We start from the raw sequence: 27,471 nt of genomic DNA on the forward strand, positions 1-27,471 counted from the left end.
TGACTCCAATTCCATTTATTATTTAAATGTATTCAACAGTTCAAAAAGATAAAATTAGATAGACAAACATAACATAGATTTCATTTACAAGCTGTTTGTTCTTCTCACCATCTCTACAGAGGCTCCCCTCCCTATGTAATGCAATCTCATTGTCTGCTGAGTAAAATATCTGTCATTGGCTGTAGCACAGAATAACAGAAAAACAACAATGTAGCAGTAGCAATGGCACGGCGCATGCTCTGATGATAACACTCAAATACACCAACACACACATTCACGCATGTACGTATTCACACACACACGCACACACACGCACACACATGCACACACACGCACGTACGCACGCACGCACACACACACACACCCACACAAACACACACACACAATGCTAACAAGCCAAGTCACTCACCCAATCAATTTCATTCTAAAGCAAGCTGTCAGCCCGCCATGTTGAGTAAATATTACCATAATGCCTGTATGTATCAGTGAATATGCAGCTAATGAATGGATGACATCCAGTGAAGCCTCAGACACTGAAACAGAAAATCTGCCTCGCCATTAAAACATCCCATTCCCCCTCTCTCTCTCTCCCTCCCCTCTCTCTCGCTCTCGCTCTCGCTCTCGCTCTCTCTCTCTCTCTCTCTCTCTCTCTCTCTCTCTCTCTCTCTCTCTCTCTCTCTCTAACTCTAACTCTCTCCCATTGCTCTGCTTTAGATGTTTAACTTCACCACAGCAGAGTGCAAGAGGAAGAAGCTGAAGTAATGGACACTGTTTTTTATAAAATAGGTTCCCTCAGAATCTGAATATGTTGCTTCATTGAATGACTCTGGTGGTGGAGGATATCTACATAACTAGAACATCTAATATACATTTTAGTCTATTTTCAACCCACTTTGGCCCTGTTTAGACAAATAGGATAGGGGTATATAGACGGATAAGGGGCAAGGATAGAGACTATGTGTCGTTTTCTCTTTAGATATGTTGGATGGGACAAGGGAAAATGTAATGTTGTCTGTGTATAACATGCTTTGCATGAATAACATTCAGCCACAAACCAGGCCTGTGTTCCCACAGCTGATATCACACATAAACAAACAACACCATGTGACAGCCAGGTGTCAAATGCAACAAATCATATATCGTTAAAAACTATAATGACACCTTTCATTTCCGTTTCTCAACTAAAGGCGTTTTTAATCAGACTTTTAGATTGCTCACCTGCTGAATCACAGTCAACATCTCACAAAACCATTCTCTTAAAATCTAGTTTTTTTCTCACAAGGGACAAACATCTTTTTAATATCCTGTTTTGTGTAAATATACGATGTAGTAGTATCTTTTACAAAAGTAAAATACTGATATTCTAAGGAAAAGCACATAACGACAAGATAAGACAATTTCAGTCAACTGAGTCCATATAGCCGACCGTTATGGAGAGAAGATGATGAGGCCGGATCCACTTGACGTTAGTTGGTTTATTTTCCAGTTTGAGGAGGAGGAATACTCAGAAAGCAAGGAGCAACTGACAGGTTAGAATTCTGATGAGGAGGGCTAAGCACCTCTCTCTCCCTAGCTTCACCCCACACTACTCCCTCCCCTATTATTGTGTTCTCCCTCCCTCACAGCACAGCAGACAGGCAGGCAGGCCAAGCTGAGCTGGAGAACCTTGATTTGGGGCTGATGTGTTTTATAAGCAGAGAAAGCATTCCGGCTTTTAACCCCTTCCTTCCCTCATTACAACTCTTTCTCTCAATCTCTTACTTTCTTTTCTTTCTCTGTCTTTCTGTCTGGGACGTGCCTCCTGCGTGGGTTCAGTCGGCGTAGAGGATGAACCCAGAGAAGGTGCTGTATTTGTTGTTGTTGCCGCCGTGAGCCTTGCCCCCGTCCAGCTTGATGTAGACCTCGTCGCCTGCGTCTAGGTGGAGGATGACACTGTTGGAGGCGTAGTCATAGTTCTGGTCAGCGTCCTGGGCGATGGCACTGGCTCGCACCTGAACAGGGAAGAGAGGAAAGAGAGGATCGATGGGTTAGAGAAACATACTGCGCTCATTTCAGTTGTCATGCTTTGATTCTGCCTTTTAATTCTACACATAAAGAACAAGGGATGGGTCAGTAACCTTCTGGCACATCACACACCACAACATGATTTTAATTAGGCTGTCATTGGTTCTTCATTGAATGTTCCGCCATGAATTGAAGGCTGTGGGCTGGGGTGTCGGGTCAGATGGTTATTGTCTCTGCTCAAAGCGCTGCTCAGTGTTCTCCACCTGAGTAGACGTTCTAAAAAACCCAACAACAGGTTTCACTCTTCTGGTGACCTGGTTCTATTATACACTCTTAGAAAAAAAAGGTGCCATCTAGAACCCTAAAAGCTTTTACTGCAGTGGGCTAAATCAGGGTCACACAGAGTGTTTCTTGGTAGTCTTAATCAACTCTACTTTGAAACAAAAGTATACACCTCACACACATGGTTAAGGGCTTCAATTTTGAGTTTGTATCCCAATATTACACTTTATATACAATACATCACAGAAGACTGAAATATAACAAAACCGTTTGACATAGAAACACTGGATTTTCTGCAGTTTTTTTATATAATGTTTATTAATTTTGAAATTATGAAAAATATTAATAACATTCCACCCATGAGGCCACTAGGTCATTTGACTGCAGGAAAGGTCTACAGGGTTCTTCAGCTGTCCCAATAGGATAACCCTTTGTTGGTTCCAGGTAGAACCCATTTGGTTCCACTTCTGTGGAATAGGTTCTACATGGAACCAAAAATTGTTCAATCTGGAACCAAAAAGTGTTTTTACCTCGAACCAAAAAGGGTTATCCTATGGGTACAGCCGAAGAACCCTTTTGGAAGTGTAGAGGGAACTACTGAGGAGTTACAGTGAAATACATCAAGGACACCCACCTCACATGAACTTATAAAAAGTGAAAAATATCCCTATTCTTTAGTGAATGAGAAAATACTGTGAAAGTAAGATATGTTGTAAGTGTGATTGAATTAATAAATTACTGTATATCTGCCATAGCAATTGCATTTATGTTGGCTGTAGGCTATGTGGTGTGTATGGTAATGCCAGGACAGGCTGCCTGGCAGTCTGAACATTTGGTGCTGGATCTCCTTGACCTCTGGTCCTGGCTAATTAAGCTCCATCTGAAACGTTCTCCTCTCTCCTGGGAGAACAGCGTGGGCTGTAGTGAGAAACGGGTGCCCTGACAGTAATAACTGTGTGCGTTTAAGTGTGTGTGTGTGTGTGTGTGTGTGTATGCATGCAACAGAAATACCATTTACCATTCATGTAGAAACTGAAGTGCAGCAGTATGTACACAAGCATAGAATCTGAGATATACATTCAGTTGCCATACATCTTGATATTGTCTGTAGCTAAGAATCCTTTATAATCTGTCCCACCAATGAAAAACACATCTGTCATAACTTCAATCAAACTACTATTTTCCCCATTCTCTAAAAAGCTTCTGGATCTGAATCTAAAGTATGGGCAGGGTCCCAGATCTGGTTCGCCGCGCGACAGCCTGGCTGAGCAGGTGGCAGGGATAAGATGGGATAATGAATTGGCCCGTTTAACCAGGGGCCACACACATCGGATTTATTGACACATTTGAGGGCCAGGGGGCTGGCACAGACCTCCTGCAACAACACACTGATGGGGTTTAACCCTGTAGACCTGTCAGTGATTGTCTGTGGGCCAGGGTTAGGGGAGAGGGGGAGAACAGAGGGATGGGTGGAGGAGTAGAGAGAGACAGGGAGGGAGACTTGCTGTCTAATGAATGCATGCAAATCAAATAACATAGTTTCAGTCAGTCCCTAGTCAGTGCTGAACAAAGTGTTTTGAGAGATACATTTATTGAATTGACACATTGTGTTTAAAAACCTGTCTAAGCTAAGCAATGATGTGAGTGACAATGCATCATCAATAAATCATGAAATTCACTGAAAACATCCCATCATCGCGAGCATAATGACAACTGTTAGAAGAGGGATGTTGAGTCCTCTAAAGGCTTTAAGAAATCAACCAATATGAAAAAGCATGGTCATATTATTTCTCCTTTAAAGCTGGGAAAACTTTTGTCCAGTCTTCCAATGGAGGTGTATAAAAGTATTTAAAAACTATGAAAGAACTGAGTGAGAGAGAAATGGAAAGCTTCTCAAAGGGCATGTGAAGAGTGAGAATACCTCAACTGCCTCAATTACCTCAACTACCTCGTACATTGACTCGGTTCTGGTACTTCTTGTATATAGCCTCGTTATTGTTATTTTATTGTGTTACTATTTCCTTTTTTATTTAGAAAATATTTTTCTTACTTTTTAAATCTGCATTGTTGGTTAAGGGCTTGTAAGTAAGCATTTCACAGTAAAGTCTACACCTGTTGTATTCGGGTCATGTGACCAATAAAATTTGATTTGATTTTTTAAAGAATGCCAACTGCAAGATCATTTTCAACATTGATAGGGCACACATCCCATCCACTGCTAACACTTCATGTACCTGTCATCCCCGCTCTTTAGCAGGTCTTGTGACAGACGGAAAGGCTTAACTTCTTCACCATGGAGACAATACGATAATACGATATTTCACATGGAGCAGCATTTTATCTACTGACATCAGTGCCTCATCGCCTTCATCACATTCAGGCATCTTGGAAGCCTTGCCAGTCCTTTGGAATCGGACTACTTCTTTGACAGCTTGGTATGAAGCACCCTGCTGACAATCAGACAGTCACAATAATGAGAATCTGAGAAATCTCAGTGATTTCATGAAGCCTTCTCTTTAGTTTATCTCCCTCTTGCCTTTTCCACTCTTCTCACAACGTTGAGAAGGAGTAGAGCAAGCCTGTCATTTTTTCTTTACCTCGCATAATATCTCTTAGCAGTAGATAGAAGTGTGATTTTTTAAAAGGCAAATTGAAAGGACTAATAAGAATAAGACAAATGGAAGAACGTAATGGATAAGTTTGAAATGAAAGATGCAGGGCGACAGAGGAATAAATATATTGTGGCTGTAGAAACACGTCATGCCAGACACCTTTGATTATTCTCAGCCAGAATAAGAGGAATGTTCAGTAACATATTTTTTTTTTTTTTTTTTTTTTTTTTTTTTTATTTATACAGGTTTTTCTCATTGAGATCAAATATCTTTTTCAAGAGAGACCTGGTTGAGGACAGTTTAAATAGATAGCTAGAGACATTCCAGCTTGCATGGAGATCTTTGCCATATTGGAGAGTAATTTCAAGGTGAAGTACTCTGGGTAATGCTATGAAGGACTATGCCAAACAGTTATGCTGAAGCCAGCCTTAAAGGTGCAGGTTAAATATGGCATTGGCATATTGTACGATAGGCATCTATGAGTCTTTTTTCATTGTTTACCTTCCTGATTAAATCTTGCAAGGCTCATATCGATGTGCAAACAAAGCCCTCTCTCCTGATCCGTAGCAGCAGTCGTCCAGTGCATATTAATATGAGATGATTCGCCCTGAGCACACAAAGTCAACACGCTCTTATTAGAAGGTTGCTGCTTTGTGCCGGATGGGGACGGAGGATAGAGACTTGGTTGGATCTGTCTATGGGGATTTTGATGAAACTTCTTAAAATATTTGTCTTATTGCATTCACATTGAACTCTGGGACCTCTGATGATGTCAGAGGTGTGTGATATGACTCAATTCAACTCCTTAAGGAAGTAAACTTGCCAAGGACTGTCCTTACGCTATTACAAATCCAATGTATTTGTTCTCAGCAACCATTGATTACAAATAATCTGACCACGCTATAGTCATATTAAATAATTGAGATTGAAACTCTCATTCATTGCTCAATTCATTGTTCATTCTCTATTTCTTTCACTCAGTCGCTGTTGTACACAATGACAGAGAAGCCGCATAATTTACCCTCACACTGTACTCGGAACAACTCACAAGCTGGAAGCGCAAGCCATAGGTTAGACTTTAGAAAGCGAGAGAGAAAGAGATAGAAAGAGGGAGAAAGAGAAAGAAAGAGGGAGAAAGTGGGAGAAAGAGGGAGAAAGAGAGAAATATATATATATATATATATATGTATATATATATCTATAGAGAGAGAGAGAGAGAGAGAGAGAGAGAGAGAGAGAGAGAGAGAGAGAGAGAGAGAGAGAGAGAGAAGAGAGAGAAAGAGCGAAAGAGAGAGAAAGAGGGAGAAAGAGGGAGAAAGAGAGAGAAAGAGTGAGAAAGAGAGAATAAATAGAGAAAGAGAGAGAAAGAGGGAGAAAGAGAGAGAGAAATATAGAAAGGGGGAGAAAGAGGGAGAAAGAGAGAGAAAGAGAGAGAAAGAGAGAGAGAAAGAGCGAAATAGAGAGAAAGAGGGAGAAAGAGAGAGAAAGAGAGAGAGAAAGAGAGAAAGAGAGAGAAAGAGGGAGAAAGAGAGAGAGAAATAGAGAAAGGGGGAGAAAGAGGGAGAAAGAGAGAGAAAGAGAGAAAGAGAGAGAAAGAGGGAGAAAGAGAGAGAAAGAGAGAGAAAGAGGGAGTGAGCAAAAGGAGCAGAGAGAACAAAACTGTAACTGGCAGAGCATGGCCTCAAAATAGAATACGACGTGGAACTTTTGACACAACAAACAAAGCGTGAGCGCCCAGGCCAGCCTAGCCTACTCCAGCGATGGCAAATGGCTCCAGAGTCGTCTGACGTTGTCTCGTCTCCCCCTGCCGTGGCTGCTGAAGCATGTTAGCATCCATCACATTGTCACTGTGATATCTCTGATTGAATAATGCTCTGCGTGGTACTGGAACACTAGAGATGAGAGCTGAGGGCTGAGGCTGTGCTGCTTCAGCTTAATAGATAATGCCCCCCAGACTCCACAGTGAATACCACTCCACTCGGCTCCGCTGGCCTTGTGAATGCATTTGAATATGAATGTGGAGTTTATCAATAATGACAGCACTTGTACCTATAATAGGCCTCTGAGATTAAGGGATGACAGCTTTTTGCATATTCGCTGTCCTCTGCTAAAGCTGACTACTTTTACAGAGTTGGGAATCATGTTGCGTTGCGATGGCATTTTGAATTATCCTATAGCTAACAGCTGAAATGCCTGGTGTTGTGTTACTGTCTTGATTGTCAATGCAAAATATCCAAAAAACCCATTGAAATATTGTACTGGCCTAGTTGTGGTTTGCTGGTGTCAGTAACAGTCTGTAACGTCCCTCTCTTGGACACCGATCTGTTCTCTCCAGTCGGAGTGACAAGGACATGTCTGGATGGAGGACAGCTGCTGACGTTTCTCTGGCAGGGACTTGTTGACTCACTGTTAAGCTTCCATTCTTTAAACTTCGCTCACCTCTTTCTAAATCCAAGTGTACCGCCACCTAATTGGGTTTGAACACCCAACCGTGAGCCGCATGCCTAATAGCAGCTTAGCCACCTTGTCACAACCCTGGCACATCTCCTAACCCCCACCACCATGACACATGCACGTACATGCACACACACACTCACGCACACGCGGATACACATGCACACACACACACATTTGCACGCGCTCAAACACACACACACACACAGAAATCTCCCTAGTCAAAAGACCGTTGCCCCACAGATTTTTGGTGTCAGGTGTTGTTCTGAGCAGAGTTGTTATGCTGTCAAAAACCTCCACTCCTCTTTTGTGTTATTGGTGTATTTGTGGTAGAAACCTGATTAAATACATGATAAGTTGTTGAGAGAAGGAGATGGTACGGGAGAGCCACCATCTGTCAAGGAAAAAGAGAGAAAGGCTTTGTGCATTAATCACTGCATTTGTTCTGTTTGTACCTTCAGGGCCTTTTTTCATTGTAACGTGAATGCCTTTCGTCGCATGAACCTCTCCACCGTTTATACAATTGTTTATATAATGCCAAGTGTCCCTCCCACTGGGTGTCAAGGCAAATCAAAGCCTGTCATCACGGAAATGCATTATGTATTACAGTTCTGTGTCCTATCGGTTAGAAACAACAACCACTGGGGAGGATAATGACTCAACAAAACACAGAGGCGATGAATGGGGCCAACAGTGATAACGATGGGGCTGGAAAATCCTTTGGCTTGTTGTGATGATGATGTATTGGCACTGGAATGGGGGAGGAGGAGGAACAGAGAGGTAGAGGGGGAAGCATCAACTCTGACCTGTGTGTCCCAACTCTTGCTTGTTTGTGACTCACTATTGTCAGTCAATTACTGTGAGAAGCGCTAAATTTTCAGCACTGCTCAGTCTCAATCACCACTCACTCCCTGCATCTTGGTAACAGAGTGTTTTTAGGGTAGAATCGGGTGACACGTTGAACCCTTGCACAACAACAACCCTTATTTTAGTCTCTATGAATAAAAAAAAAACTGTTATTGTTTGAAATGCACCACAAGGTATTATGGGGTATTGAGAGGAGCGTTTTGCAGTGTGAGAAACCTCCCTAACGAGGCGAAGCTTAGGCAGAAAGTACTAATAGTCTTGAGGGAGAGGCAGGTTCAGATGTTTTGCTGCCATATGCATTTTTCATGAAGTGCCCTATTCATCATTTCTGGCTGGAAGGATTGTTGATATATCACTGTTGATATCTGCCATATTCATGTTTAGAGGGGAGAGCCACCTTGTTAAACACATACAGTAACTTAGCCGTCTGAGTGTGAGTCACTTTGGAGCCATTGATTTGAGGGTTCCCTGTGATGTGAGAGAGGGGGTCGGGGGTTATCAGAATGGATTGAATTGGGTGATGGCGAGATGTCAGGGGCTTAGAGAGAGATGTTTACAAAAGAACAGGGCCATGGGCGCTTTCCCGTCCCCCGTATGTGCTCTCATTATAATGAAGGAGCCTTGTGAGTCAACACCAATGTCATGCTGGAGTCAGTCATCTCCAGCTGAAAATCCATGGGCTATTTTAGACCATATGCTCCTGTGTTTCAATGTATGGGGATGTTACATCACTTATTCATAAACTATTCAATCTGAGATGACAGTGGAGATGAAGTCTGGCTGCTGCTCTGCTATTTAAAGGGACAAGACTGCAGAGACAGGCTGAAGAAGAGACAGCATTGGAGTGAAGTAGTAGTATGGGGATTGTGTTTGCTTTCAGTTGGGAAACTTTTCTGATAAATTATTTTCTTCCCTTGGTTGGCGATGGCAGCCGGGTGTCATCTTGACATTTCCAATTTGTGTGGTATTTCTTAACAACATGGGTAAACCTTCATTTAATAGCCCTACCGCACCTAATTAGACTGCTTCTAATGTTCCACTCGGCAGAGTGTCAAATCTGATGTCCAATTACACAGCAAATCAAGGCCAAAGGTCCGCCTCTGCTACCTCTCCAGCTGATTATAGAGTGAGGGTCATAGACTACATCACAGGAGGGAGGAACAGGTCTGTCAGAGTGGGAATGGGTTACACAAACGCAGGCACATGCATGAATGCCCGCACACAGACACACGCACGCACATGGTGGGACCGATACCAAGGGCTGAGGGCGTCTCGCCTCTCCCTATCCCAGACACCACTGTCTACTCTAGACAGATGCTCTCTGTTCCTGAAGATATACAGAGACAAACAGCGGCCCCTCAGTCTCAGTGCTGAATAAACTAAACCTAGCCCAAAGATATTGTCTCTGGCTTTATTTTAGCACCAGATTGTTAAGTAGAATGTTCAGCTGATGAGACAGATAACCTATATAGTAACACTTTATTTTAAGGTACACATATTAGCCACTAATTTGTAGTTTATAAGTGTGTATATAAGTAGCTTATAAGGCCTTTATTAGGTCTTATTAGCCATATATTATGCCTTAATTAAGTGTTTTCTTATTCAAACATTATAAGTCATGTATTACTGGACAATCCTTAATGACATAATTATTAGCAATAATAAAGGCATATTAATATTTAATAAAGAGCAAGTTACACAAGAAACAGACTCTTAATAAGCAGTTTATATTTTGGACTGCTAAGGGGATTGTACCTCAGTATGTGTTCCCTATTTTAAAGTGTGAACATATTTTTACTTGCAGAAAAACTGTCCAGAAATGACCTCATTGTACAGCAAGGGGCACATCTCCTTTCATATATGCCATACAGCCAACATTCAAGTCAAAATTAGATGTAAACAACTAAACTTCTATATGGTATATATTGTATTTCCATATATATATGCATGTCAACTGTATAAGATTAATCACATAGGGTCACTCCTCCCTACACCCTTGAGCAAAAACATATAAAGCTTGCCTGTAACTGAGAAAAAAATCTGCAGGTAAAAATATGATCACACTTTATTAAATATTAATATGCCTTTATTATTGCTAATAATTATGTTATTTTTTAGGATTGTTATTAAGGATTGGCCAGTAATAAATGACTTATACTGTTTGAATAACAAATCACTTAATTAAGATCTAATATTGGGCTAATATGACATAATAAAGGCCTTATAAGATAATTATATACATACTTATAAACTACAAATTTGTGTCTAATATGTGTACCTTAAAATAAAGTGTTACCACAGATATATATTGATTCAATGTCTAGGCTATTCTGAAATAATAGATGCTACAAAGTGAATGAATACAATGTCTATATTTATATTTTAACAACCAACATAGCCTGAACTTTCTTTCAGTCCCCCTCTTTTTTTATGAATTGCGGGGAAAAGCATTACGGGAAAAAAGCAAAAAAAAATCTCCACACTTTCTAACAGGTTTCATTAATCAAGACAGCCACTAATATAACATACCAGATTCGGATACAGATGGTTCATGTTTGTTCAATTTGCTGTGTATAGATTGCCTCCACATGCTAAACATACTGCATGGGTCACACCTCAATACACAGCAATAGGCTAAACAGTCTTGTGTTGATGTGCACCAGAGCTTAAGAAACCCCCAGAGACATGAAGAAGGAACCACTGAGATGCATGGTGATGGGTTGGAAAGGAAATTACATGCAGATAACAGCTTAATTCACGCAGTATTGTATCTCAAACCGCCCTCTAGGGGAAATACAAAGACATTTTCTAAATATTGCTTTGGACAATACTTTACACTCATAATGGTGTTGGATCTGTGACATCCACTTGTATTGATTGTATCTTCACTAATGCTGCAGAGCTTTGCTCCAAAGCAATATCAGTTCCCATTGGCTGTAGTGACCATAACATTGTGGCAATAACAACGAAATCCAAAGGGCCGAAGGTTGGGCCTAAAGTAATTTATATATTTAATTTTTTATTATACATTTTTGTCATTTTTGTTTGTTTTTTTCACACCAAATACAAACATACACATACTTTGTAGAGCCACCTTTTCAGCAATTATAGCTGCAAGTCTCTTGGGGTATGTCTCTATAAGCTTGGCACATCTAGCCACTGGGATTATTGCCCATTCTTCAAGGCAAAACTGCTCCAGCTCCTTCAAGTTGGATGGGTTCCGCTGGTGTACAGCAATCTTTAAGTCATACCACAGATTCTCAATTGGATTGAGGTCTGGGCTTTGACTAGGCCATTCCAAGACATTTACATCTTCCCCTTAAACCATGGGATGGTGTTTTCGGGGTGATGAGAGGTGTTGGGTTTGCACCAGACATAGCGTTTTCCTTGATGGCCAAAAAGCTCAATTTTAGTCTCATCTGACCAGAGTACCTTCTTCCATATGTTTGGGGAGTCTCCCACATGCCTTTTGGTGAACACCAAACATGTTTGCTAATTTTTTTCTTTAAGCAATGGCTTTTTTCTGGCCACTCTTCCGTAAAGCCCAGCTCTGTGGAGTGTACGGCTTAAAGTGGTCCTATGGACAGATACTCCAAACTCCGCTGTGGAGCTTTGCAGCTCCTTCAGGGTTATCTTTGGTCTCTTTGTTGCCTCTCTGATTAATGGACCTCCTTGCCTGGTCCGTGAGTTTTGGTGGGCGGCCCTCTCTTGGCAGGTTTGTTGTGGTGCCATATACTTATTTTTTAATAATGGATTTAATGGTTCAAAGTTTCTGATATTTTTTTATAACCCAACCCTGATCTGTACTTCTCCACAACTTTGTCCCTGACCTGTTTGGAGAGCTCCCTGGTCTTCATGGTGCCGCTTGCTTGGTGGTGCCCCTTGCTTAGTGGTGTTGCAGACTCTGGGGCCATTCAGGTGTATATATACTGAGATCATGTGACAGATCATGTGACACTTAGATTGCACACAGGTGGACTTTATTTAACTAATTATGTGACTTCTGAAGGTAATTGGTTGCATCAGATCTTATTTAGGGGCTTCATAGCAAAGGGGGTGAATACATATGCACGCACCACTTTTCCGATATTTATTTTGTATAATATTTTGAAACAAGTTATTTTTTTAATTTCACTTCACCAATTTGGACTATTTTGTGTATGTCCATTACATGAAATCCAAATAAAAATCCATTTAAATTACAGGTTGTAATGCAACAAAATAGGAAAAACGCCAAGGGGGATGAATACATTTGCAAGGCACTGTACATTCTATACATTAGTTTATACTGGATTAAGCATACATTTTCATTAACTGTAATTTAGTTAGCTATGCCCCAACATTCCCTCCATCTTGTGCCAACATCAGTTCTTTTTAAGTCTTGGTTCCAATAGTTTATATTTTTTCAAATCAAAATGTTGTGAAATGTAACTTTTAAATTGCATTTATTTGAAAATATCTACATTCCAAATGATACAATTCCCAGTCTGGAAGGTTAAAACCCCCCTCAGACCTAGGAAGATGTAAAACATTCCATTTTATTCAATGATTTATTTTTGCCTATATAAAGCCTATTATGACCGAGAATACTTTTTTAAAGAACGTCTTCAGCGGGGTAATTGGTATTAACGAAAATAAATACAAGAACTTTGGGAGCAATACCATGTAATTTATAAGAGATCATACTAAATGTTTTCTCAGGACTGTTGTTGAAGATGTCAAAAATTATGTTGGTCTGATGTGTATGAGGACATTAATCCAGATTGCAGTACTGGAAGTATTTGTAAAAGTATTCATGCCAATTGTAGACAAGCATGCACCTGTTAAGAAATAAAACTGGGGGGGAATTAGTGGAGAACAATTGAAGGGTTACTCCGTAGTAATGCAAATATCACGGTACAGCTATATGGACACTCAATCATTACGCTATTTTTTATTGGTAAATTTACAAACATATATAATGATAAATAGACTTGAAACTTGTATCTCATTATGGTGTATGGTGAAATAAGTATAACCAGTTATAATTGTAATGGCTTAGCTGATAATAACAAAAGAAGAACAATATTTACATGGCTCAAAGAGAATATCTATTGTATACAGGAAACTCATTCAACAATTCGAGATGAAGTAGCGTGGAAAAAAGAATGGGAGGGGAAATATACTTCTCCCATGGGCAAAGAAATTCAAAAGGGGTGATGATATTAATTAATAGTAATTTCGATCCGAATGTGCAAATTATCCAAATAGATACGCAAGGTAGATGGATTATTTTAAATATGTTATTGGACCATAAACAGATATGGCTCATTAACCTTTACGGACCAAATAATGATGATCCACAATTCTTTGACAATATTTATAATACATTATCAAGCCTGCAAGCAACTCAAGACAATATTATTATGGTGGGGGATTATAATACTGTTTTAAATAGCTCAATGGACCGTAAAGGAAATCACACCACAAACAATCAACCACATGCTCTTAAGGAAATTGTGAATGTCATGGATACATTAGAACTAGTAGATATATGGAGGCTTAAATATACTGATCTAGTGAGATATACATGGCGGAGACTGAATCAAGCTAGTCGTCTTGACTTCTTTCTTATCTCATTCTCGTTGGCACCAAAAGTAAAAAAAAGTGTTGATAGGGGACAGAATGCGGTCGGACCATCATATAATAGGCATATACATTACTCTTACTGAATTTCCACGTGGGCGAGGATATTGGAGATTTAATCAAAGCCTATTGGATGATAATTTATTTATAATTAGAACAAAGGAATTTATAACTGACTTTTTCCAACATAACATAGGTACAGCGAATCCCCTTATTGTATGGGACACCTTTAAATGTGCCTTTAGAGGCCATGCAATTCAGTACTCATCTCGAAAACAAAAGCAATTTAGGTCAAAAGAGTTTATACTAAGAAAGGAAATAGAAAGTCTAACAGAACAGATAGATGGCAATAGAAACTGTAACATAGAGGCAGAGGAAAAACAAAAAGAAATGGAGAAACTTATTCAAGAAAGATCAAGTGTAATATATTGTAAAAATAAAGCAAACTGGATGGAATATGGGGAAAAATGCACAAAATTCTTTTTTAATCTTCAACATAGGAATGCTACCAAAAATAACTTAATGAAACTGGTTACAATTGACGGAGTCACCCATAATTCACCAAATGATAGTTTGAAGGAAGAAACAAAGTACTTTAAGCATATGTTCTCTTTTCAGTCCCCTCCATCTCCTCTAACTGAAGCTAATTGTAGAGAATTTTTTTCTATTGATAATGTCAAATTAACAGCCACACAGAAACACTCATGTGAAGGTGAAATTACAGAGGAGGAACTGCTGGATGCAATTAAAGACTTTAAGTCCGGGAAAACTCCAGGGTTGGATGGCATACCAGTCGAGGTATACCAAACCTTTTTTGATATACTAAGAGGACCGTTATTAGCATGTTTTAACCACTCCTATGTAAATTGTAGATTATCTGACAAGTGAAAAATATAAAGATCCAGTCCATTTACAAAATTGGAGGCCCCTTACACTTCAGTGTTGTGATGCAAAAATCCTAGCAAAATGTATAGCGCATAGAATTAAAAAGGTATTGTCGGATATTATTCATTCTAATCAGACAGGTTTTTTACATGGAAGATAAATTGGAGATAATATAAGGCAAGTATTGGAAACAATAGAAAACTATGGAAAATATGGGAAAACAGGCCTGCTATTCATAGCAGACTTCGAAAAGGCATTTGATAAAGTTCGACTGGGGTTTATATATAAATGCCTGGAGCATTTCAATTTTGGAGAATCTCTTATAAAATGGGTCAAAATCATGTATAGTAACCCTAGGTGTAAATTAGTAAATAATGGCTATTTCTCAGAAAGTTTTAAACTGTCAAGAGGAGTGAAACAAGGTTGTCCACTATCGGCATATCTATTTATTGTGGCCATCGAGATGTTAGCTATTAAAATCAGATCCAATAATAATATCAGAGGATTAGAAATACAGGGCTTAAAAACAAAGGTGTCATTGTACGCTGATGATTCATGTTTTCTTTTAAATCCACAACTAGAATCCCTCCACAGCCTCATAGAGGATCTAGATACATTCTCTAACCTCTCTGGATTACAACCAAATTATGACAAATGTACTATATTACGTATTGGATCACTAAAAAATACAATTTTTACATTACCATGTAGTTTACCAATAAAATGGTCTGATGGTGACGTGGATATACTCGGAATACATATCCCAAAGGAAATAAATGATCTCACTTCAATAAATTTTAATAGAAAGTTAGCAAAAATAGATAAGATCTTACTACCATGGAAAGGAAAATACCTGTCAATTTGTGAAAAAATCACCCTGATTAACTCTTTAGTAGTATCCCAGTTTACCTATTTGCTTATGGTCTTGCCTACGCCTAGCGAACAGTGTTTTAAATTATATGAGAAAAAAATATTCAATTTTATTTGGAACGGCAAGCCAGACAAAATTAAAAGGGCATATTTATGTAATGAATATGAATTCGGAGGACAGAAATTATTAAATATTAAAGCATTAGACCTGTCACTAAAAGCTTCAGTCATACAAAAGTTATACTTAAACCCGAACTGGTTCTCAAGCAAATTAGTAAGATTGTCTCACCCAATGTTCAAGAAAGGCCTTTTTCCCTTTATTCAGATTACAACCTCTCACTTTCAGTTATTTGAAAAGGAAATAATCTCCCAAATATCACTATTTCTAAAACAAGCCATAGAAAGTTGGTTGCAATTTCAATTTAATCCTCCAGAAACAACAGAACAAATAATGCAACAAATATTGTGGTTAAATTCAAATATACTAATTGACAAAAAACCTTTATTTTTTGACAGAATGTTTAAAAAATGTATAATCTTCGTAAATGATTTAATCGGTAGGACTGGTGGAGTTATGTCGCACATGCAGCTAACAAAAACATATGGAAATGTCTGCTCTACCCAAAATTACAACCAAATAATTGCAGCCTTACCGCAAAGTGGAAGAGGAAAGTGGAAGGGGGAAAAAGTAAGGAACATGTCTGTCGGCCTTGCATTAAAGAACATAATTGGTTAAGGAAAACTGTGATAAATAAAAAAGTATATCAGTTTCACTTAAGGACCAAAGGATTGACAGCCGTCCCATATAGATTGCAAAATAGTTGGGAAGAGATCTTTGACGTACCGATCCCATGGCATAGTGTTTATGAACTGACACGCAAAACGACACCGGATTCAAAAATTAGAATCTTTCAATTTAAATTATTATATAAAATTCTTGCTACCAATAGAATGTTATTTATATGGGGGATACAATCTTCCCAGCTCTGCAGATTTTGCTGTGAAGAGACAGAATCATTAGATCATTTGTTTTGGTTCTGTCCATTTGTAGCTTGTTTTTGGACACAGGTCCAGGAATGGCTAAAGGATTGCAATATTTACCTGGAGCTAACCTTGCAGATAGCATTACTGGGTGATCTGAAAAGTCATAGCCAATCTATCAATAATATAATGAATAATATAATTGAATTTTTAATTCAAAATCTGTAGAAGCAATGAGAATAGAAAGGTTCAGAACTTTTGTAAAACATCACAGTACGGTTGAAATATATATGGCAAATAGAAATCCTATATGGATGGTGTTAAGAGATAGATTGGAGGTATTGAATAGAGTTGAAGGATGGGACTAATAACAAATAACAACAAATAATAACAAAGATAGCTAATAATGTAAGCATACTGTGTCCATAATAAGTATATAGGTTGTATGTTGGGAGCTTTTGGGAAAGAGCACAGTTAGAAAGATATGGCATATAGAAGCAAACCGGATGGACATCATGAAAATGATCGGAGAGGTTGAGAGTAGAAGAAGTTCAGGAGCAAAAAAATAAATAATAATATATATATATATATATATATATATATATATATATATATATATATTAGAATTATTGTAAAATTAACTCTGTCCATAAGGTGTAGATAGTAAGTATAGACCGGAAGTAGAGGCCTGGGCATTGTTGTTCACTAATTTACTCCAAGTAGGGAAAGGATGGTGGGGTTGAAAAGTAATAAAGGGGAGTATATATATATATAAAAAAAACATGGGGGATTGGAAGTGATGCAGACAATTACATTGATAGAAGATACAATCTATCTGCAATATTAAGCTGATCCATTCCCCCCCCCCCAAAAAAAAAATATATATATATTTTTAAACAAATTAAAAAACAAAATTAATAAAGAGAATAAATAAAAAAAGAAATAAAACTGTGAAAACTGTTAGAGCCTTCTGGCTAAATGAGGAATTAAAAAATTGTATGGTTCAAATAAATTATGCAAAAGCAATGGCAAACAAGTCAGGCTGCTCAGCTGATTGGTTGACATACTGTAAATTGAGAAAATGGTCGACTAAACTTAATAAGAATAAATTATATTACCAAACCAAGATAAATGACATATAACACTATGGAAAAAGACTTTGGAGTACCTTACATGATATCATGGGCAAGAACAACAATTAATCTCCATTGTTAATTGAAATTGATGGCACATTTATAACAACACCTTTCAATATTGCCAATCATTTCAATGACTATTTCAATAGTAAAGTGGAAAAACTCAGAAGTGAAATGACAACACTGAACAGTGAACCATTATAATTTTGTATAAAATATCTAATAATAAAAGAGAAGGATTGCTGTTTTGAATTTTGTCAAGTTAGTGTGGGAGAGGTGGAAAAACTATTGTTGTCCATCAATAACAACCAGGTATACACAACCTTGATGGGAAACTATTGAGAATGGTAGCAGACTGTATTGCCACCCCTATTTGCTTTATCTTAAACCAAAGCCTAAAGGAGTGTCTCCACAGGCGTGGAAGGAAGCTAAAGTAATTCCACTGCCTAAAAACAATAAAGCACCCTTTGCTGGCTCTAACAGCCACCCAATCAGTTTGCTGCCTGTTCTTAGTAAACTGATGGAGAATATTGTGTTTGACCAAATACAATGCAATTTTTCAGAGAACAAGTTAACTACTGACTTCAGCATTCATAGAGAAAGGCACTCAAATTGTAATGCACTGACTCAGATGACAGATGATTGGTTAAAATAAATGAATAATAAGATTATAGTTGGAGCTTTATTGTTAGATTTCAGTGCAGTCTTTGATGTTATTGATCATAAATTGTTATTGAAGAAATTTACTTGCTATGGCTTTACATCTCTTGCCATCACATGGTTGGAGAGTTATTTATCCAATTGAACCCAGAGTGTGTTCTTCAATGGAAGCTTCTCTAGCATCAGATATATACAGTGTGGTGTCCCTCAGGGCAGTTGCCTTGGGCCGTTACTCTTCTCTATTTTTTACAAATGATTTGCCACTGGTCTTACACAAACCTAGAATAACTATGTATGCGGATGATTCCACATTTCAGCACCCAAAGCCAGTGAGCTCACTGAAATTCTAAATAAGGAGTAACAGTATCAGAATGGGTGATTAGTAATAAACTGGTCTTAAATACATCTAAAACTAAAAGTATTGGATTTGGTTCTAAACATTCTCTAAGACCTAAACCTCAACTGGAGTTGTGTATAAAGGTAGTGACCATTGAGCAAGTTGAGGAAGCTAAACTCCTAGATATAACGTTAGATGGTCAATTATCATGGGGAGGGGTATATCTGTTATTAACAGATGCTCTACATTTTTGAAACAAAAATCAACTGTACTAGTTGTTCAGGCTCTGGTCTTGTCTTATCTTGATTACTGTCCGGTAATATGGTCAAATACAGCAAAGAAAGACCTAGCAAAGCTGCAGCTGGCTCAAAACAGATCAGCACGCCTTTCCCTTAAAGGATTATTATTTTTACAACCAAATCAAAAATGTTTATGTAAATTGCATATTATATAAGGGTCCAGACACCTTTTGTGTGATTGAGAAACTTAGCCCAAACACCAAATCACTTCCTCGTCCTTGTTGTGTAGTATGGGGGCACCGGAAAAACATGAACAAAAGTTCAAAAACACCCAAATACGTCCTTTTACAAACAGCAACACTCTCAGTATAGTGATACAGGTCATTGGATGTGGTACACATGACATTGCGTCATTCCATACTTTATCCACAACATTATACTCAAAAACATGTGAAATCATGGACCCTTCTATAACATGCCATTTATATCAAAAATAGAGATGTGGTTGTAAAAAAGAAAACTTCTCAATTAACTGCACATACAGAACTAACATGAACAACATGCATTCCAGTCTTTCCTGGTTGAGGGTTGATGAGAGATTAACTGATTCTCTTCTAGTTTTATGAGAAATATTACTGTGATGAAAATGCCTGATTGTCTGCATAATCAAATAACATTCATAACCCACAAGACATGCCACCAGGGGTCTCTTCACAGTCCCCAAGTCCAAAATGAATTCACGGCAAAGCACAGTATTATACAGAGCCATGATCGCATGGAACGCCCTTCCATTTCCAGTTACTCAAGCAAACAACTAAATTACCTTTAAAAAAAATGCACACACAAATGAAAACAAACATGCACATACAAACACACTCTGACACACAAATTATTTTGTTGTTGCATTGTTTGTATATCTTTGTATTAAAAATGTGTGTGACTGTCCTAGTCTATCAGTGTATCAGTGTTTTGTTACTTGTGATGTTTTGTGTTTTTTGTGGACCCCAGAAGAATAGTAGCTGCCTCTGCAAAAGCTAATGGGGATCCAAATAAACAAATAAATAAACAAATAAACCAATCTGTGAAGATGATTGCTGGACTTCACTTCACAGCACTGTGCGTCTACTTGGATAAATCAATTCAAAGGAGCCAGTGATGGACTGTGCCAAGATTTTCCCCTAGTTTCTATACTACAGGCCAGAATCTTTCGAGACTGTTTTTGTTTTCTAAGCAAAACAGTATTCCTGAAGATAACCTCCAAGAGCAAAACTTTGTATCTCCAATAATAATATTCTGGGGCTGTAGTTACAAGACACATATTGATATTCAATTGTCAATAAAGGTATGGACATCAACTGTGTACTGCTGAAGATCACCTTGAATGGATAGAACAGAGCAGAGGAGATGTAGAGGGCAGTACACAGTACACAGGGGGTGTGCGCGTGCGTGGTGGGAGGCAGGGAGCAGTAATTGTTGGGGAAGAGCCATATGCGCTGCTCGGAGGACGCTGGAGCTTATTAAAGAAGGAGACAGAGTGATTATTCACCCAGGGCCCTCCTGAGAGAGTGACGCTCACGACATTGCTTTTAATTAACTCTGAAACGGTTCTGCTGATTAATAACAATATCAAGAAGGGAACAGAGGAGGAGCACAAACACATCCTGGATCTGGTTCAAGGTTTTTAATTACGATTCAAAAGCCTCTTTGGCATGACAGAACTCTCTTTGCCCCGCCTCCCTATTTTGTATTTTTCCCTCTCCATTTGTAGTAGTAAGGCAATGGATTTGTCTCTATTGTCATTGACTCGTCTCCCAGGGTGTCTCCAACTCAGGGTGTCTCCAACTCAGGGAATCAAGACTCTGACACAGGAAAAAGAAGCCAAGGAGAGAGGAGAGGAGTGGAGAGGGAACTTGGAGAGCAGATGAAGTGCAACGGGCTGAAAATAGACTCCTATTTGCCTGCTTACCAAGAGGAGCTAACTCTTTGGTGTAGTTTGAAATGTGTCAAGGTGCTGGGGACAATGTTGACACTCTTCTAAAGCAACCCACTGAACCAAAAGAGGGAGAGGAAAGAAGGAGAGGGAGATAAAAACAGCATGGCTGTTGATGCTAGACAGAACTTGTAAAGAGAGGATACAGGGGGCAGAAAAACTGCAGTGCTAGGGCCTGAGAACCTGCAGTTTCATGATGCACCAAGGCCAAAGGATGATAAAATACTGGCATTGTCTGCTATTCCCAGTCCTCCTCAGCCTCCTAGTCCCTACACAGCTTCTCCCGGCCTTAAATGAGCAGAGGAATGCTCCGGCCCAGATTGCCCTGCTCTAGGACCATCAGCCTTCCTGTGGCCACTTCATCAATGACACAGCACAAGTTACCCCACATTTATAACCATTCACAGTCATTTACACAGGCAGACACACTGGGGTCTCACCTCCACACCAGACCCACAGACAAACCCTCAGACAGAACCACAGACAGACTAACACCAGACCCACAGACAAACCCACAGACAGACCCAGAAACTCACACAGAAAAACCTTTCTAGGAAGATTCTCTGGCTAAGCTATGCTCAGAGAGAGAGAGAGAGAGAGAGAGAGAGAGAGAGAGAGAGAGAGAGAGAGAGAGAGAGAGAGAGAGAGAGAGAGAGAGAGAGAGAGAGAGAGAGAGAGAGAGAGAGAGAGAGAGGGTGAGAGGGTGAGAGGGTGAAAGAGAGAGGGTGAGAGTAGAGACATGTTTCATTAGCCAAACAGTTACCACTTTATAAACATTACCCAAGTCTCTGGAGATGTGCGTTGCCTGTGTCTAACTTAAGTGCTTCCACTCCCTCCTCTTGGGAACACAATGAAGCGGGAACAGAAGGTGCTTTATAGGAACATATGTTCGCCTTCGTCTATTATGTATCAACGCTTTTACACCCCCCATAAACATTATGGTGGAGTGAGACATTATATATAGAAGAGAGGCCCTTCATGTAGCCGCCACCTCCCCTCTCCTTGGGTTTGCTGGGTGAGAAGTTTGGCAGCTTGGATAGGTCAAAGGAGTTGAACTCAGGGAACAATAGTGAGACTTGCAAAATGACTGCAAAGAACTGTGGCAGTAGCAAGCAAACAGACACTTTTCTGGTCTCTTTGATTTCCTGCCCTCCATGCTTATGATGTCGACACTCTTTAACATGGCTGAAATGGATTTTACTTAATGAATCACTTTTGATTCCAGTCCAGTCCAGTGATCTTATCACATTTTCATTAAAATGAATATATCACCAGCACACCAAAACAACATTTTGGATGAAAATAGAAAGTAGCCTAGTCTATAAAAGCTGTTGCACAAAATGTACAGTACATCAGATAGATTGTTACTGACATTTACCTCAACCTTTATGTTGAACCCCTCACATGCATTATCTTCCTACAATGTTACATTAGTATTCCATGGCATGGCTGAAGCCTCCAGGTGCCTCAGGGGTGATATGTCAAAAGCAGCCGTGGACAATAGGCCTTCCCCTCGAGGACACACTCTCAGTGTCCAACAGACATAAGATCAAAAACACCACACTGAGCCGGCCAACAGATATGCCTCTGAAATGGTATTTATTTTTCTGAAATATTGCCCATCTCCAGAAGGGCCCGTTGCTCTGGTAACAGTGCCTTCATGCCACAGTGTTAGTGGATGATGGAGAGCTCTGACCTCACTGGTCACAGAGACCAGACGCAGCACTCTTTACAATTAAAAAAAACATTAAGGACACCTTCCTAATATAGAATAATTTGTCCTCAGAACATCCTCATGTCAGGGCATAGACTCTACAAGGTGTCGAAAGCGTTGTCTCCAATGCTTCCCACAGTTGTGTCAAGTTGGTCCTCCCGAGTGGCGCAGTGGTCTAAGGCACTGCATCGCAGTGCTAGCTGTGCCACTAGAGATCCTGGTTTGAATCCAGGCTCTGTCGTAGCCGGCCGCGACCGGGAGACCCATGGGGCAGCGCACAATTGGCCCAGCGTCGTCCATGGTAGGGGAGGGAATGGCCGGCAGGGATGTAGCTCATTGTGGGTTCGATTCCCACGGGAATGAAAAATAAAAAAATAATGTAAGTCGCTCTGGATAAGAGCGTCTGCTAAATGACAAAAAAAAAAAGGAAAAAAATATATATAATAAAAAAATAAAAAAGTTGGCTGGATGTAATTTGGGTGGTAGACCATTCGTGACACACATGGGAAACTGTTGAACACAGCAGTGTTGCAGTTCTTGACACAAACTGGTACACCTGGCACCTACTACCATACCCCGTTCAAAGGCACATATATATTTTGACTTGACCATTCACCCTCTGAATGGCACACATACACAATCTGTCTCAATTGTCTTAAGGCTTAAAAAGCCTTCTTTAACCTGTCTCCTCCCCTTCATCTACACTGATTGAAGTGGATTTAACAAGTGACATCAATAAGGGATCTTAGCTTTCACCTGGATTCACCTGGTCAGTCTATGTTGTGGAAAAAGCAAGTGTCCTTAATGTTTTGTGCACTCAGTGTACCTGTACCTGTATGCTTTCTTTCCATTTCAGTCATATTTTCTCTGTAATTGTAAAAGTAAGCAGGAGGGACAATGGCCCATTCAAGTGGTTTGACAATAGAATATACCAATTAAAACAACCCCTCTGTGACCATGGCAACATAAATTAAAGAAGGCTGGATAAACATGTCTTCTTTCCTATCCTATATTTGACAACAACAAGCTTTACATTAGATTAATAACCTGGAGGCTATAAAATATGCTGCCAGAATTACCCTTAGGCCTACATAGATTTAAATTCAGATTAGTTTCTTATAGTTGCTAGAAATCTATATGCCTTTATGAAAAGAAGTGTTCCCTAGCTGTTTTTTTTAAAGAATGATTGCGTTCTCTCTCTGACCTATACTGACAACAGTTGACTCTATGGAGATCCCCATCTAAATTTAAAATATAGCTCCAATCAAATGCACAGAAGTCTGAGCCGGAGGCAGGAGTTGCCAGCCCATGAATCAGAATGCAATTGACTGTAAATGGTCAAATGATCGAGTACATTATGTGTAATAGTGTTAGGCAAAACATCCATTAAAGCATAAAACATAGCAGGGAAGTATGTGCTCAACAGAAATGGCATGATGTTGTTTTGCGCTCAACCCCAAACCTCTGCCTTAGCAATAGGCCTACAAGGTAACCTTACAGATTAAGTCCACCGTAAACATTTTTAAATTGGCCTGCCTGGACAAGTTAGATACAGTCATTATGACAAATATATTTACAGTACTCTATGTGAACTACATATTAATGTTTTATTCCATTATAAAATATCATTTAGGGTATTAATATAATATTAGGGTAATGAGTCAAACACATCTACTTTGCATTTATAATTAAATGTTCTGCAGAAACACTGGGAGCAAAATGTTTAGATCTCCTACACAAATACATAAACGTAGCTAATTAACATTGAACAAAGTAACTCAAAAGTCTAATTGACAAAGCAATATGTTGGAGACCATGCTGTTAGGGTATTGAAAAACATTGCATGGGGCTTAATGAAATATAATTGTGAGGATTTGAATGATACACTATAGGCTAATGAGCTGTAAAATGTAATGTAAAAAGGTGATGCGACGTTTACCCTATACGCAAGTGGTCATGAACAGATAATAAGAGGATATTCAATCACAAAATATTTGATGCCCGCTAAAGCTGTTGTATAATTTATCGTTGACTCGATGCATATTGCAAATTACTTAAAAAATAAAAATATGTTTATCTTACACTCTCCTGAGCTTTAGATGTTGCCGCCTTGCTGGACGATAAACTTCTCGAGTAGCATACACTCGAGGTACCTGAGAGCACCCCTAGGGCGCAATAAATCAATTTCAAGACCCTTCAAGTGATGCGTAAAAAAAAGCAGAGAATACATCATGCAAATTATATTTATTTGAAGCCAATGACACGCAAATATACACCCGACATGATAAGCAACACTTACATTTTCCAGTCTGTCGACACTGTGACGGATAAGTAGGCTAATTGTCATCCTCTTGTTTTACGCACGAGACGTTTGGATAATTACCGTCTTGTTGAGTCTCTCCGGGAGTACAACCTTAGATTACATGTCATTAAATAAGTGAACCCGAAAGTTAAATGTAGCACAATGTAATTTGTGTCTGAACGCATTACTTGCTGACTTGCTGCAGTTCACAGATGTATCGTGCACAGAGAAGCAGACCGTCCTTGGTTCACAATGAAACTTTTCGCAATAATAATAATAATAATGATAGCCACTGTCTGGGAATTAGCTTACATTTTTTAAATTCTTAAATTATCTGTCGGCTGACTAAAAGCTGCATCTGCTATAGTGCGCTTTCACGCCACTCCTGTGATTCCTTCTATTTCATGCATTTTCCCTGTCTAATAAATGTAGTCTACACAAACAGAAATGCAAAATCCGAAATCACTGGTTAATATCTTATTTTTGAAAATATAAATTATTTGTTCCAAATGCGTAAAGCTCTGAATCAATTATGGAATAGGGCTAGTCTTAACTGACAAATATAAGCTTCTGTAAGTCAGGCACATACGCTTGTCTCACCTTCTTTTACATTCCAAGTGAAAGAAACAATTATACCAGTATTATATGGCAAACTTCTCAATTTTGTAACAAGTAGGAAAGAACAGTGACATGGACTTCCCTGAACTCGGGGTTAACTTTCTGTCCATTGATTTGAGGGATGCGGGCAATGTCAGTGCGTATTTATGCAATGACGGGACGCGCGCCAGATTACACATCACCCTCTCTGGGCGCGTTTGGTGCCACAGCTGTGTGACCGTCATTTGCTCGCTCTGGGGGGTTTTGGGAGCGCACGGCAGATGCTTCTGCTACCCACCAGCCTTCCGTTTCCTCGGAAATAGAGCCTCTGTATTATAACGCCGTTTCAGGGCAATTTGATTGTGAAGCTCCGATTACATTTCCACCAACAAAGTTACCACAGTGACAACAGGTGACACTCAGCGATAGAAAGGAGAGGGGGAGGGAGAGAGAGCACAACAGAGTATCAAGGGATAAGGTGAGATATCTGTAATTTAGAAGGGACCTGAGGCTGTAGCAGAGAAACCATTGGAGTGCTAATTAAAAAGAGGAGTAAGCAGTGAGTGGTAGAATGTATAAGATCCCTCTATGCTGAGTGACTGAGCAGTACATGACAGACAGAAACTTGGAGAAGTGAATTGACTCACCTGTTCGTTTTTGCAGAGGTCTGCCCACATACTGGTCCCATCCCCTCCTCTCATCAGCACATGGTAGATGAAGAAGTAGGTGCCAGGGATGCTGCAGATGAACTTGCCCGAGATGCCGTCGTAGTTGTTTCCCAGGTTGGTGACCACGTCATCAAACTTGAGGATCTCATAGCCTTCATGGGGGTTCTTAAGCCCTGCGTAAAAGGCCACCCGGGGCACTGTGCTGTAGGTGGCCGTGCTGATAGCTCCGTTCCCCCCCAACCCCAAAATCCCAGTCCTCCCTCCAGACCCTCTGTCTCCAGGGGGTCCCACTGGCCCCGGTGGCCCTGGCTCTCCTGGTGGTCCCGGGGGTCCAGGTTTACCTGGCCTACCTTGCTTGCCCTGGGGGCCCTGCAACAGCGTGGAGGGCATGTTGCTGTTGTCGCTGAGGGCCTCCGCCTCCGCCTGGATGCCACTGGAGCTGGTGCTGCTGGCCGTGGTGCCCTTGTTCAGGTAGGGGTCACACACCATGCGGCAAGTACCCAGCATCTCAAAGTGGCTGGTGTCGGTGCCCACGGAGCTGACCAGCACGGGGATGAGGACCACCAGCACCAGGACCAGCATGACCCCGACGGCAGCCGCCACCAGGGTCTTCCTCCCGATGCTGAGTCGGGGAAGGGGCTGTGTTGCCAGCGTGGCTCTCCTGGGAGCGGAAATGGTGACTGCTGGGTGTGGGGAGCCTGCCACCGAGGAAAGGGACACGGGGATCCCAAGAAGAGTAGGAGGAGGAGCGGCTAGTGTGTGAGGGTAAGAGAGAGACCCACATACACTCACTGATACGCCTCGCTGCTTTCACTCACACACACGGAGGTAGTTCCCGCACACTCTCTCTCACCAGCGTGCACAAGAACGCACATAGGGAGCACACACATATACGAGCCGACATATAGAATTTAGTCCCAAACTCTTTGCATGAATAAGAAAGGAGAAAGAAAGTGGATACAAAGGAAGGAACGCTCAGGAGGAGGAGTGTGAGAGAGAAAAGAGAGGAATGGCAAGAGGATGAACAGGGAGAGTGAGTGTGAGAAAGAGAGACAGAGAGAGCAGTCATAGAGTCCGCGTATGTGTGTGGTGTGTTTGTGGTGACGGATTCTCAGGCTTTTTATACGGCAGTAGCAGCCCCCCCTCCCCCCTCCACTCCTCCTCCCCTCTCCTCCTCCTCCTCCCCTCCCCTCTCCTCCTCCCCTCCTCTGGTTGGCGTGGTTATGAGTGGGGGAAGGAGGGAGCCCC

The 27,471-nt window shown here is 40.2% G+C and overlaps 1 protein-coding gene across 1 annotated transcript; it reads right to left on the minus strand.

The window, feature by feature from the left end:
• Positions 1-27,024, minus strand: LOC121550976 (C1q-related factor-like). Its single transcript, XM_041863454.2, has 2 exons — positions 26,203-27,024; positions 1-1,991 (listed from the first exon to the last, which is right to left on the minus strand). The coding sequence occupies exons 1-2, from the start codon at positions 26,803-26,805 to the stop codon at positions 1,812-1,814; spliced, it is 783 nt and encodes a 260-aa protein (XP_041719388.2). The 5' UTR covers positions 26,806-27,024; the 3' UTR covers positions 1-1,811.
• Positions 27,025-27,471: the final 447 nt, after the last annotated feature.

The sequence above is a fragment of the Coregonus clupeaformis genome, chromosome 35, assembly GCF_020615455.1.
Source record: "Coregonus clupeaformis isolate EN_2021a chromosome 35, ASM2061545v1, whole genome shotgun sequence".
NCBI lineage: Eukaryota > Metazoa > Chordata > Actinopteri > Salmoniformes > Salmonidae > Coregonus > Coregonus clupeaformis.